The sequence below is a fragment of the Triturus cristatus genome, chromosome 1_2 (genome assembly GCF_964204655.1).
Source record: "Triturus cristatus chromosome 1_2, aTriCri1.1, whole genome shotgun sequence".
In the NCBI taxonomy this organism is placed as follows: Eukaryota; Metazoa; Chordata; class Amphibia; order Caudata; family Salamandridae; genus Triturus; species Triturus cristatus.
Genome location: NC_140580.1, coordinates 1,168,462,989 through 1,168,477,395, shown reverse-complemented (window position 1 = coordinate 1,168,477,395; position 14,407 = coordinate 1,168,462,989). Strand labels below are relative to the sequence as shown.

Sequence of the window (14,407 nt, the reverse complement as noted above, 5' to 3'; positions counted from 1 at the left end):
TATATATATCTTTGTCCCTCTTTTATCCCTCTGCCACCCTTCTCAATACAAATAACTGACTAACATATCCACCACTCAAATTACTTTAATATTCATTATACTAATTCAACACTAATCCTTTAATGGGTTCCGGAGTAGCATGCTACTCGCCAAAAAAGCGCTTCAACACCCCATCAGGGTAGTAAGCGCTATATAAATGCAATTATAATACAATACATACAGTGACGGAGATATGGACCACAAGCAACAAGTAAAGCGACTAAAATACATACCATGAGCAGCTTACATACAGCGATGGAGATATGGACCACGAGCAACAAGTGTAGCGACTAAGATACATACCATGAGCAGCTTACATACAGCGACGGAGATATGGACCACGAGCAATAAGTGAAGCGACTAAGATACATACCGTGAGTAGCTTACATACAGCAACGCAGATATGGACCACAAGCACCATGCATGCAGTGTCTAAGATATTTACTGTGAGCAGTTTACATACAGTGATGGAGATATGGAACACGAGCAACATGCGCCATTGACTAAGATACGTACTGTGAGCAGCTTACATACAGCAATGGAGATATGGACCACGAGCAACAAGTGCGGTGACTAAGAAGCATAATGTGAGCAGCTTACATACAGCAATGTAGATAAGGACATTGAGCGACAAGTGTACTGATGGCGATGAACAGCAGAAGATTCGTTGTAGAGACATGGAGTAACCAGGACCATCACTGGTGCATGATAAGCAGTTATAGATTCTTGTACCGAGGTCACGGCTGCCCTCAGATTACCCACGCCTTGGTTATGTTACCTTAGCATGTTTTCTGCTCCCTCATGCCTCTCGGGGTCCAGTATTCCGAGCGCCGCCAAGATCTCATCCACCAGGGGCTGATATTCGAAGATGATCCTGCGGAAGCCATGCAGAAACGGCATAACGCAGACTTGTGTAAGAACCATTCACAGTCAGTATCTTCCTTCGGCAAGACTCATCCCGATCTGGACAAAGAAACCAAACAGTCACTGTGAATCTAAAATTGTGTATCACGTGGGTGATGCATTATAGGTAATGAAGGACCTTAGTGTGAACAGCCTGCCTCATGCCTGCCAGCCTGCATGCTGGAAAACTACCACTTCATATGCATATCCCTCCCGAGGTCCTTACAATGTTTCGACACTCATCATTACAAAAATACTGTTTGTTATTGACCGATAATGATTGGACTTCTGACACTGCAATCATACTGTATTGTAGAAGACTGCTAAGGCATTACAACGTTGTAAAGCGTTCCGACACCCGTGTGTCTTGCCAGTGCCAAAGAAAACTCTTTAAATAAAATAAATAAAAATAATGGCGTTAAGGATAATGAAGGAATTAAGCAGAAAACGTTTCAGAAGGAGATGCAGAAGCTGGAAGGAGTGTCATCAGGAGCTCCTGCATGTCCAAATACTGCATGGGCGCTGCATGGGTGCTGCATGTGGCAGGCACGGGGCTGCATGTGGCAGGCAAGGGGGCTGCAGCTATACGCAGATCTCCACCTGGATGTCCAAGTACTTGGACATCAGGTGGAGCTCTGCGGATAGCAGTGCCTGTGGTAAGACAGACCCCCCCCCACCGCCTGCCTCATGTAGCACTGTTGCAGTACTTGGCCATGCAAGTGGAGCTTTGCGGATAGCAGTGCTTGTGGTAAGACAACCCCCCTGCCTGCTTCATGTAGCATTAACCGCAGTACTTGGCCATGCAGGTGGAGCTCCGAGGATAGCAGTGCCTGCAGTACAACAGCCCCCTGAGAGACACATGCAGCCTTACTGCAGTGTTTGGCTATCCGCGGAACTCTATCTGCAGACCTCAGAGTTCTAGCTAGAGCGCCCATCTTCCACAACAATGCACCTACTGGTGTTCTTTAAATGAAATACTATACCAGTAGTCTACTCTCCAGAAAGCTCCAACTGCATGCCTATCGACCCATGTCTATGCTTAGGTATACACAGAGCGTTACCACTATTCCAGCACTCTGTTATCCACAGGGCGCTACCGCACGTCTATCACCCCACCCACACACCACTATTCCACCACTCTTGAAGGTATTCACCAGGCTCTACAGTAGGTCTATGTCACCACCCCACACACCGCTATTCCACCGCTCAGTTAAGTTATTCACAGCGCTCTAACTACAGGTCTATCACACCTATAATATACAGCACTTTTTCAGGACTCCCCTATCCACACACGTCATACCTACGCCGTGGGCCACTGTTTCAGTACACAGCTATCCACAGACCTTAAAAAATGCATGCCCCAGTTTACCTAGGACATGCATCATTATTCAGTACTAAGCACAAAGCTCAAATAACGCACCTCTATCATCCTTACACCATGCACCACCTTTCACCTATTCAGCTGTCCGCAGAGCTCTGGCAATGCACAGAACTCTCACACGGTACCAGTATACTAATGAGTAATATGCATTAGTGCTGCTATATAGAACCCTCCCAGCGCTCTTACACTTGCATTGCAATACTTTCCTCTCTCCATTTTTATAGCTCTGTATCTTAATGCATCTGCTAAAGAGAACCATGTAGAACTCTAATTCATAGATCTGAATACAGAAAGGGCCAACTTATATCCATCCAAGTTCAATATCCCGGAGTTGTAAATAATATCTTATGGTAATTCCATTTAAAGGTAGTAAAATCCCTAATAATGTAGCCATTATAATTCAACATCTGCTCTAAGGAACAGAAGTAGGCGTGTGAAGGGCTATAGTCTTGCTCCCGTCACAACAAAGAAGATAGAAGAAGGCCCATAGACATTGTGCTGCCTGTCCCAAATCGATCGAAAACAACAAGATACTTCAAACCTACAAAGAGGACAAATGATAGTCCATTGAATCCACCCCACACCCTTTCACTTCAAGCACAACAAAGACAGGGAAGCACCCTTTTCATATTGAACCTTCCTCTCCCCAAGAAGATACTAGCATTCTGTTCTGAGCATACACAGCAGCATGGTAACATAACAAAGGTTTCCAAGCAGCAGCTGCAGCATCATCATACTGAGCTACTCATAAGTTGTTAATGCTTCTGAACACCAACTACGTGTTTCGCAGTCCCTGGAGGCACCCATCATAAGTCTGAAGCAGATCCTTACCTCCCTCAGAAGGGGCGCCCTCTGTCCTGCGCTACCAGCGTTTTGGTGTGTGTGAAGTACACAGGCATTTAACAGGCCTAGGCAAGAGAAGCAGGCTGAAAAGGTAAGAAGGGGGAAATCAGGATTATCCTCTTCTAAAATGGCACCCATGATGGGATATTTAGGGAGATGTAACGTTGGAGGTTTAGAAGCTGGTATTGGATCAAGTGCTTATGAAGAGGGACGTCAGCTGATTATCAGGTGTTCAGATTTCTAAAGCCAGGAGGCTCACAAGGCAGTATGTGTAATCACCCGAAGCTTAGTAGGAATAGCACATAAAAAACACAGTTCGCTGAGAGGGCTGTCAGGATATACCTTAAAGAAGGGTAGCATCAGACGTGGGAGCCATAAGTGGAAGGGAACAACTTCAAGAGACAAATAATCTGATCAAGGGTTTTAAAGTAGGTATCATTCCTTCAGACAAAAACCTTCAAGCAAAGGGGATGGGAGGTGGGGTCATGAAGCCTAGGAAGAAGCAGACTTGTGGGGGTGAAGGTTGAGTCAAACCCAGTGACTTTAACAGTGAGGGCTAAACAGATCAACAAGCTTTTAAGAGGGCAGGGCTCAAGTCTCGGGCATTCACTGCTGTGGGGGGCGAGGCGTCAAGTAAAGGTCTCTCAAAAATTGCATATACCATTACGTACAGGACTAAGGGCGGAAATACCATTGTTTCTACGCGGGAGTGAAGCGACCCACTTAAGCTGGCAATGCACTGTGGCGAAACCGTCCCAAGAACAGGGAGCACCCAATGAGATTGGGGCGAAGGCACAGAACTAGAAGAGACTTGAATGCAACGCTGATCCAGTAAGCTGCCAAGCACAGTCATGATGCAAGATATTAAAATGTCCATGTGTTCACTCACTTGAAGTTCTGGACCAGAGTGCTCGGGGGGGAAAACCCTCCCACAAGAATGAGCATCAATTCTGAATACTGCATTACCTTAGGATGGAAGGATGATACACTGATCGTCCCCTGTTTAGTCGGAGCGTAAGGGAAAACACAGCAAAGTTGAGTATACTCAACAGACACCATATCTGAGAGTGGACTCCAGGTGGAACACCATTTATAGCCAAATTCAGAATTCTTGATGCATGGCGCTGAGGACAGACAGGCAGGTTTCAATCTCTGAATTCTTGCTGCATGATAGGGATGACTGTCAGGCAGGTTTCAATATTGCTTCTTTATTGGCAGTCTGCGTAGAACATATATTGTTAGCGGTTTCACAAACCTTTGACAACTATTACTCCATTCATTTGCCTCTATTTGTAATATATTTTGTGAGTTTTTGATCCAAGGGCATCAGAGCGCTTTACCTGCAAGCTAGAAGTTGCACATATTTTTTAGGCATGGTAGGTTAAATGATTTGCCTAGAGTCACAGGATGTTGAGCTAAGGTCGGGACTCCAGCCTGCCCCCCCCCCCCGTTCCAAAGGCGGCCGCTCTGGCCTTTAGACCACTTCGCTTCCCTTTGTAATGTTTTTATAGGTTGGGATCCTGTTGAACATACAAAGAATGTGACATAAAACGCATGAGACAAAAAGGAACAGCCATCCTTTTCCTGGCACTTCATTAATTTCCCTCCATAACAACGGACCCTTGTATCATCTCTCACTTTAGTCACAATCGCATGTTGATTTAAGGCTGGAGTATCCTAATTACTTAAAGATTCAAACAGGGAAGCAGCTGGATTTACCGGAGAGTAACCTACATTAATAGCTTGAACAATGTGAAAGGAAACAAATAAAAAAGTATCTCACATGACCGTAAAATACACAGTATAAACAAACTGAACAGACTCTCAGTAATGGGTGTTCTAGTTAGTACCATCATAAGAGCGGGGGCCAGATGGTGCAGCAGACATCTGAACCTGTGGGGTTACACAGATCTCTAGCCTACTGAGTTGATTTTGGGTTTTCCACTAAAAGCTTCCATGGGAAAGAAATGCAGAGGGGGCAGTTAAACCAGCACAGGCAGTTCTCCACTATAGCTGGACATGTGTTGCTTTGAAAGGGGTTACCAATTGAATTCTAGTACAGTCCAAGCAGGCAGTCAGAAAGTGGGCTAGTACAGCCCTTGATATGCAATATATTTGTGAAGAAAGTTTATTTTTGTGTGCCGCTCACCTTCTGCACTCCTTTCTGGAAACAAGTGTTCTCCATTGAGAGTATCAGTTCAGAAGGGTCAACACTCAGTCTGGTTTATGCATCAGTCCTCATAGCACCCTGTAGCAAGGACGGTACTAATCCAGCTGGGTGCAGTGAATAGAGTTTTGACCTGGTTGGTCTTAAGGTGATTTTTGCAGTGCAATGGGCACAATTTGAACCTTTAGAACTCCTGAATAAGTTAATAGAGCGTGATTTCGCACACAAAAGGCACCCAAGTGGAAACATCAGTTCCTACTGTTGTTCACAATGCAATACGAATGGTGTGTGGTTGTTTTCAATGCTTGAAAGACGAAATAAGTAAAGCTCAGTGAGGTAAAACATTGCTCAAGATAATATTTGCCCATGTGAAAACCCTGGACAGAAATCCGGTTTAACAGGTAGTAAAACCTACAACTTAGGGACCACAGTGTGCCCTTTCCTTTGTCACCACAGCTCCTTTGAGTCCATTTCAAGAATATACCTCGACTCCAAATTCCTGAGCTCTTTCTCCTAATCGCCTCCTTTTGTCCTTCTTGGTATACTGGCAATCACACTATTTCTCAGCTGCTTCTCCTCTCCACAATAGAATTTCTGAAAATATCAGGACACTGGATAACTTGTGTACGTGTTTTTTTTCTTGCTCCCACGAGATGACTTATGCAACAAGGCATAAAGCAGTCACTCTGGAACCAATTTGAACAGTGTTTACTGAAAGGTTTGGCAGCTAAGATCTGAGCAGGTGCATTGGAGACAAAAGTATCTCCAGATAGATATAAACACTTCACCTACCAACCCACCTAGAATCTTATTCATGAGTAGCAAATAGTTCGAACTAGGACCATTTTATGACTAGTTATTAATGAGTTAATATGGCCCCTACCTCTGCCGAAACTAGCGGTTAGCAACCGGCCGTACATCATAATGCAGTTTCATAAAAAAGGATAACAATCATCTTAAATGTCCCTTCATTTCTAGCGCTCTTTAAACAGTTGTTCTAAGACACTGACATCTGAAAGGGGTAAAATAAAAAGTTACCAAACCCCATTCCTGAACAGTGTTAAGTGTGATTCCTAAAGGCAAAGCAACCAAACCCTGCAGAACTGATCTACTCTACACAATCCCATATAGTAGCCTACCCACTACAGAAAAGAAACTACAGTGCCTATGTGGAGCCCAACCCCGGTGAAAAGACAACAGCAGAGACCTGGGGGCAGCTCCTCCCTTAAGAGCTGTGGTGGCGGAGCCTTGGGCATCGTGCAGTCACTGCAGAGAGCAGCCATAGGCGCTCAATGACCTCAAGGCAGTTGTGCATCTTCTTCCAGTCCTGGCTTTTGTAAATAACAATTTGCATTCTGTGATAAGTAGTTTCGCGTCCACGTTTTTAACACAGGCTCAAATATCAATACATTTAAACTGCAGTTTCCTTAAAAGCCAGGGTGACAGAAGATGACGTGACTTTAGACAAAGTGTCCGCTACAGGTAGACTGAAGATGACGTGACTTTAGACAAAGTGTCCGCTACAGGGAGCTGAAACCTATCACCATCTTGGAGACACCCATGGGAGCTCCAACCTCTGCTGTGCTTTACAAGCAGAGCTCCAAAGATAGATCCGCCCTACAGAACAGTGGGGGTGGAAATCAGGGTAGCACACTTTTGAGCCACAATTTGGGCAGAGACCATGCAGTAGCCCAGACTCCGCTGCGCATTGTAGTAGAAACCATGGGGTTATGGCACAGTGGAGGTGGGACCCATGGGTAGTTGTGTAGAACAGTGGGGCAAGCACATGGTAGTCCATCCTCTGATGCGCATTGGAGGTAGAGCCCATGGGAGTGTGGCAGCGTGGAGGTGGGGCCCAGGGGTAGCCCCACCCTGCACAACAGTGGACAAGCACAGGGTACTCCATCCTGTGAAATGCATTGGAGGTGGAGCCCATGGGAGTGTGGCAGCGTGGGGGGGGCAGGGGTAGCCCCACCCTTCACAACAGTTGGGCAAGCACAGGTTAGTCCATCCTCTGATGCGCATTGGAGGTGGAGCCCGTGGACATGTGGCAGCATGGAGTTGGGGTCCAGGAGTAGTCACGCCCGGCAGAACAGTGGGGCAAGCACAGGGTAGTCCATCCTCTGATGCGCATTGGAGGTGTAGCCCGTGGGAGTGTGGCAGCGTGGAGGTGGAGCCCAGGAATAGCCCCACCCTGTACAATAGTGGGGCAAGCACAGGGTAGTCCCTCCTCTGATGCACATTGGAGGTGGAGCCCGTGTGAGTGTGGCAGCAAGGAGAGGAGTTGGCCTAATGGCTAGGGCGCTTGACCTCGGACCTGGGTTCGAGCCTTAGTAATGACGCTGAACAACCTGTGATTCTGGGAAAATCACTTAATCTCCCTGTGCCTAGCAAAAAAAAAAAAATGTATGTGTTTCCTCATGTAACGTAACGTGCTATGTAAAGCGCTCTGATACCCGAATGGATTCGGTCAAGTTTGCGCTATATAAAACTACAAAAAAAACGAGGTGGGGCCCAGGGGTAGTGTCGCTCTGCTCAACAGTGAGGCAAGCAGAGGGTAGTCTCACCTTAGATGTGCATTGTGTCCTAGACCATGGGATAGATTCACCCCACCGCATAGCCCCTCGCAGAGGTCTGAGGTTGCCAAGTTCGACCACCTCATCAAATTCGATTGTTTCCATGGTATTCTGGGACCTGCAGCTTCTTTTACCCCATTACTGAGCCAGGACTGTAAATACCCAGGTGTAGAATTGTCCGCTCCACTGGGGGTGGGTGAAGACTAGGTGCGGCCTAAGTGGGCGGGACCAGGTGAACCCACCTCCGCGGAACAAAGAGGGCGGGACCATGGGAGCGCCCCGTCTTCGCGGGCCTGAGCGGGGGCGGGATCTAGGAGTAGCCCCGCCCAGCGGAGTCTAGCCGGTTGGGGGGGGGGGTTGACCCACCTTGAAGAACTGTACAAAACCCCGGTACCAACATGCCGCTGCAGCCCCAGCACACTCACCGTCCTGCCGCTGGCCCCGGCGGCGCACAAAGAACCGTCCGGGCGATGGCCGGTGTGGCACGGTGTCCGGAAGCAGCGCAGGAGAATGACGTCGCTGACGCTAACAACGCCCGGGTGGTTCACGGCGGCTGCTGCGGTATGGAGTTCTCACTGGATAGATCACCGGCCCCGAGCTAGTGCCTCGCGCGCCGCCTCACTGAGATTGACGGGCGCGTACCCAATGAAGAGGCAGTATAACTGCAGACGTCACTAGAGCCGGTCCACTGACGGATTGCAGGAGACGTGCAGCATCTGTGTCCAGAGCGCACGCCCCTTTGAGACTACACAGCCAATGAGCAGCCAGCAAATAGCTCTCAGCCCATCCCAGGGTTTCGAGTAAGCCACGAAACTCTACAGCCAATGCAGATTCGACGTTGACCCGCGAGCAGAGCCGTGACGTCACGTAAACCCTCTTAACCATTTAAAAAGAAATATATATATTTGTGCATTTTTATAAAGCGCGGACATTACCCGAAGAGGTGTCAGAGCTCTGTACAATAGAGCCAGTTACATTACAAAAGAACGGTGGAACACAATAAAGCGTTACAAAGAAAAACAGTAGTGCTGTACAATAGAGCCAGTTACGTTACAAAAGAACAGTGGACCACTATAAGACAGTGCAAAGAAAAACAGTAGTGCTTGTAGTGTTTAGGGGTGGCACGCAGGTGCAGGGGAGGCCTAGGGGCAAGGGGAACTACCAGGACAAACAGGACACGACAGCCGGGGTTACTGTGGTGGGCCGAAGACCACGAGCGGTCTCGCGCCCGTTTATTTATACCGTCGGGCGTGCCCGCCCTCCGGGTGCGTGGGTGCGTGAACAGCGTGCTGGAACGGGCCGGGTGGCTCCGTTACCACATCCCTCCAATCTTTCAGATACAGAGATCATTTCTCACTGAACAGTTCGGTTCTTGTGCACACCACGCAAAGTCTCTGAGTCTCTTACTTGGGGCCGGGTTTGGCCGAAGTCCATACGGCCGACTCCGTGGAACATCTCCTCGGCCTGTTCCTCCTGCCCCTCGGCCACTGGGCGCCTCGGCCTCGGCGGAGGGCCCGCCTTCTCGATCGCCCGCCCCGGGCAGTGGGGGTGTGTTCTGCGATGGGCTTGCCAGCACTCCTGGTGAGCCGCACCCTTCCGGGGCCTCAAACTCTTCCTCCTCCTGGTCGGTCTCGGGGACGCCAGATGTTATTCGTTTGAACCAAGACGCATTTCGCGTTACCGTCCGCGTCCCTCTCCTGGCGGACACCATGGTGCCCCGCACTCCGGTCACTTCCCACACCTCCGGTTCGAATGGGGTACGATACTTCCAATTCGGGTACCGGTCTTTCAGGATGACCCCGTCTCCCACCTGGAGACTCCTCGCCCGGGCTCTTCTCTTCAGACTGGCTTTCTCGTTGGAGGTCCGCCTTCTCCCTTGCGCCGCCTCTTGGTCTAGCGGCGTGGGCTGCCACACATGACTCGCCGGGATATTGTCCCTGGGGGCCTTCTTGAACAGAAGGTGCGCTGGCGCACACCTGGTCTTACAGTGGGGGGTCCGCCGGTACGCACTTAGGAACTGCGAGAGGCACTGATCCGCATCTTCTCCTTGCTCGACTCCGATTCTCAGCGCCCGGTTCATCGTGCGCATGAAACGCTCCACCTCCCCATTCGCCTGGGGCCACTGCGGGGTAATCTTCCTGTGTCTGACCCCTCGCGCCGCGAGGTATTCCTGGAACTCTCGCCCTTGGAACGGGGGCCCGTTGTCCGACCGGACTTCCTCAGGTAGGCCCATCATGGCAAATATGCGATCCAGCGCCGCTCGCACCTGGTTGAATGCCGTCGATGACACCACTTCCACCACCGGGAACTTGGAGTGTGAATCCACCACCACTAAGGTGTGTCGCCCATCCGGGAACGAACCAAAGTCTACACTCAACTTGGACCAGGGTTCCAGACAGGGATCCTCCGTGATCACTGGGTGAGGCGTCGGCTCCCCCCCCGTGATGCTGCACGAGTGACAGTTGCGGATGGCTTCCTCAACCAGCGCGTCCATCCGAGGGAACCACACCTTGCTCCGCAGCCTTGCCTTGGTCTTAGAGATGCCTTGATGCCCTTGATGCGCCAACCTAACCACCTCTCCTTGGAGACTCCTCGGAATGACGAGTGTTGCTCCTCGCAGGACCACGCCATGCGGCCCCTCGCTGAGTTCACTCCGCGCGTTCCACACCTGCTGTCGATACACTTTCTCCTCTTCTGTGAGGGCTTGCACTCCATCCAGGAAGTTCCGCCAGTGGTGGGTCGCCAGCGTGCGCTTCACTTTCACGAGGCAGTCGTCCAGCTCCGTGGCCTTGCCGATATCTTCCAACGTGAGTGCCACCGGGCATGCCGCTTGCGACATCAGTCGGACGAACTCCTCTGTTTCCGCCTCATCCGCCTGATCAGGGTGCACCGGCTCCGGGTGGCGGGACAGGAAGTCCGCTGGGTTGCTGGCCCCGGGTCGGAACACGACCTCAAATCGGTACGCTTGTAACTGGACCGCCCATCTCTCGATCCTTGGGGGCCCCAGCCTCGCCGTGCCGGCAAAGAGCGGAACCAGGGGCTTGTGGTCGGTGACCACCCGGAAGTCGTGACCATAGAGGTAGAGATGGAAATGTTGACAGGCCCACTTGATGGCCAGCGCCTCCCGCTCAATCTGCGCGTACCTCATCTCCGTCGCCGTCAGAGCCCTGCTGGCATACGCGGTCGGGACCCATTCTTTCGCCTCCGTCTCCTGCATCAGGACCGCGCCCAGCCCCACGGGGCTCGCGTCCACCACCACCTCTGTCCGCCGGTGGGGTGTGAAGTACGCCATCACCTTGTCATCTATCAGCGCGTCCTTGACCGCTTGGAACGCCATATCTTCCTTAGCCGCCCAGGTCCAGGGATGACCACTCTTCGTGAGAAGCCGGAGCGGCTCCGACAGGGACGCTAGATTGGGAATAAACCTCCCGCAGTAGGTTGCCATTCCTAGGAAACTCCTGACCTCGGTGGCAGATGTGGGCCTCGGGGCCGCACGGATCGCTACCGCTTTCTTCGGATCCACTCTCAGGCCTTCCCTCGAGAAGATGTAGCCGAAGAATTCGACCGACTCCTGGTAGAAGGAGCACTTGGCTTCGTGCAGGGTGAGGCCACTATCTGCTAGCCGCTGCAGCGTGTCTCGCAGATGCCGATGGTGTTCTTCCAGAGTTCGTGAGAACACCAGAATGTCGTCACTTAAGTTGATGACTCCCTGGAGACCCGAGAGAGTCTCCCTTATGGCCTTTTGGAACACTTCGGCCGCTGACGAGATTCCGAAGCTCAAGCGCTTATATCTCCTCAGGCCAACGTGGGTGGAGAAGGTGGTTATGTTGCGGCTGTCGGGGTGGAGTTCAAGCTGGTGGTACCCCGCGTTGAGATCCAGTTTCGTGAACCACTGTGCGCCGTTGAGGTCGGCCACAATATCGTCCATGGTGGGCGTGAGGTGCCTTTCGCGCTTGACTGCCTTGTTTGGGAGGCGCATGTCTACACACAGTCGGATGGCGCCGGGCTGCTTGGGTTTGGGTGCCACAACCAGGGGGGACACCCACGGGGTCGGTCCCGATACCTTCTCAATCACCCCCAAGTCTTCCAATTTTTGCAACTCCTCCTCTACCCGTGGTCGCAGGAGGAATGGTATTCTCCGGTGACGCAGCGCCATGGGCCGGACTGTCGGGTCCACGTGTAGTTTGAACTGCTTCCCGCGTAGGCATCCTAGGCCTTGAAACAACATCGGAAAGTCCTTCAGTATCTCCCTTGCATGCAGGTCGTGCACCTGATTCGCGAAGAATACCAGCGCCAGATCTTCGGCGGTGTGGCAGCTCAGCAGGGTGCCCCTCTTGCCTTCCGCCACGTGGAATGTCGTGGCCAGCTGCCGGCCTTCGCTGACGACTTCAACGTCGATCACCCCTCGCAGGGCCAGTGGCCGGTCACTGTCATACGTGAAGATTTGGGCTTTGGAGGGTCTCAGGGGTGGGCGTGGCGACAACCTCTCATACTGGCAGCTGTCCATGACGTTCACCGACGCCTCCGTGTCGATGAGAGCACTCACCGGGGACCCGGCCACCATGATGTCACACATGGGCGGCGGTCTTCTCCTCGTGCCTTCCCGGCCTACGAACGACACGAAGAATACTTCCTCTTCTTCCCCCTCTTCATCGAACTCTGGCTTGGAGTTTTCGCGCAGGGCGGCGGATTCCTCCACTGTCAGTTGGTGTACGCGCGCCGCGGCCCCACGTGGGCCGGAAGCACCTCCGCGCCCCCTTCGGCCACCTCTGCAGACCTTCGCAAAATGGTTCGCTCGGCCACACTTCAGACATGTTTGTCCCATTGCGACGCACCGTCCGCCAGGTGGGTGACCTAGGCCGCAGTTGCCACATGTGCTACCCTGTGGAGCCCTCGTGGCTCCTCGCTGTTGGTTCGGTCGCTTCTGCAGCGCGTCCACTCTCTCCTCCTTAATCGCTGGCGGTTTCGGGGCAGTCGCTGGCCGATTGAGGGCCGCCTTCATCGCATCCGCTCGAGCATTGGACAGCTCGTGAGACCTGCCTAGGACCAGGATGTTGTCGAGGGAGATGCCCGGCTCCCGTAGGATGAGACGCCGCAACGGGACCGACCTGCACCCTTGTATGAGCTGAGCCCGAATCTCTGCCCTCTGGTCCGGCAGCTCACAGGACAGCGAGAGTTTCCGCAGGCGTGCATAGAAGACGTCGATGCTTTCATTTTCTTCTTGTCGCGCCTGGCGAAGCTTAAACCACTCAAAATCGGGGTTCGTTTGGGGGTCAAAATGGCGGTTCAGGGCCCTTATGGCGCCCGCATAGTCGTCGTCGTTCCCCCGGTCCGGTAGAGTTTCGAAGAGGTCGTATAGTTCTTCACCACCGTAGCACATGAGGAGAGATCTCTTGACCGTGTTGTCCGTCTCCCGCACTCCGACAAAATAGTGCTCCAGCCGTCCGATCCATGATCGCCACCGCACTGCCGCTGTGGAGGGGTCCGACAATTCGCTGAACGGCGGCAGCGGGGCCACCGCGCTGTGTCCAGGCGCGGCGGCCGCGGGCTGCGCGGCGGCTCCTTGCTGCGTTTGCTGCGCCGTGCCACTTCCGCTGGGGGCAGGGGTCGTCATACTCGTCACCCCTCACTGCTCACCTCCCCGACCGTGGCTGCTTGGCTGGTGGCCAGGCGAGACCACCGTTGCACTCCTCCCTTGACCGGGCCGCTGCAGGCCACCTGCCTGTCGCCGCGCGCAGGCGAGACCTTCTCTTTTGCTGGTGCTGCGCGTGGGCGAGGCCTGTGCTGCTATTGGTGCTGCGCGTAGGCGAGACCTGTGCTGCTCTTGGTGCTGCGCGTAGGCGAGACCTGCTCATTCACCGTGTATCTTTTTTCTTTTGGATGCTTTATTGTCCACTTTTCCCCTCAGGCACCGCTGAGGACGCCCTCTACTGTAAACTGCTGTCGGGGCCTTCACCGGCAGACCCAAAGCCAGCTACGACCTTCCAGACGCTCATGCAGCTCACGAGGGCCGACTCCCCCCTCCGACGGAGCTCACCTGCAGAGCGCCAGCTTCGAGACCTCCAGCGCGAGGACGCGCGCGGCGAGGTCCTCCTCGTTCCGCCTCCGCGGAGAGCGCCGGGCACCCCCAGGCAAGTTTGTAGAGCGCCGGAGAGGCGAGGCGTGGGTAGGCTCCGCCCTCGTCGCCAATGTAGTGTTTAGGGGTGGCATGCAGGTGCAGGGGAGGCCTAGGGGCAAGGGGAACTACCAGGACAAACAGGACACGACAGCCGGGGTTACTGTGGTGGGCCGAAGACCACGAGCGGTCTCGCGTCCGTTTATTTATACCGTCGGGCGTGCCCGCCCTCCGGGTGCGTGGGTGCGTGAACAGCGTGCTGGAACGGGCCGGGTGGCTCCGTTACCACAGTGCTGTACAATAGAGCCAGTTACATTACAAAAGAACGGTGGAACACAATAAAACATTACAAAGAAAAACAGTAGTGCTGTACATTAGAGCCA

The 14,407-nt window shown here is 52.6% G+C and overlaps 1 protein-coding gene across 3 annotated transcripts in view; it reads right to left on the bottom strand.

Annotated features, from left to right (window-relative positions):
* Positions 1-8,538, bottom strand: part of ASB6 (ankyrin repeat and SOCS box containing 6) — a 42,859-nt gene extending 34,321 nt beyond the window's left edge. The window contains exons 1-2 of one of the 3 annotated variants that reach the window (XM_085614001.1): positions 8,335-8,538; positions 818-1,002 (exon numbers count right to left, since the gene is read on the bottom strand). In XM_085614001.1, coding sequence (XP_085470127.1) covers positions 818-963 — 146 coding nt within the window. In that variant the 5' untranslated portion in view covers positions 964-1,002; positions 8,335-8,538. Of the gene's footprint in view, positions 1-817; positions 1,003-3,154; positions 3,250-7,900; positions 8,100-8,334 lie in introns of those variants that run through there. The other 2 variants (XM_085614002.1, XM_085614003.1) reach the window with 2 other exon arrangements.
* Between the last annotated feature and the right edge of the window lie 5,869 nt (positions 8,539-14,407).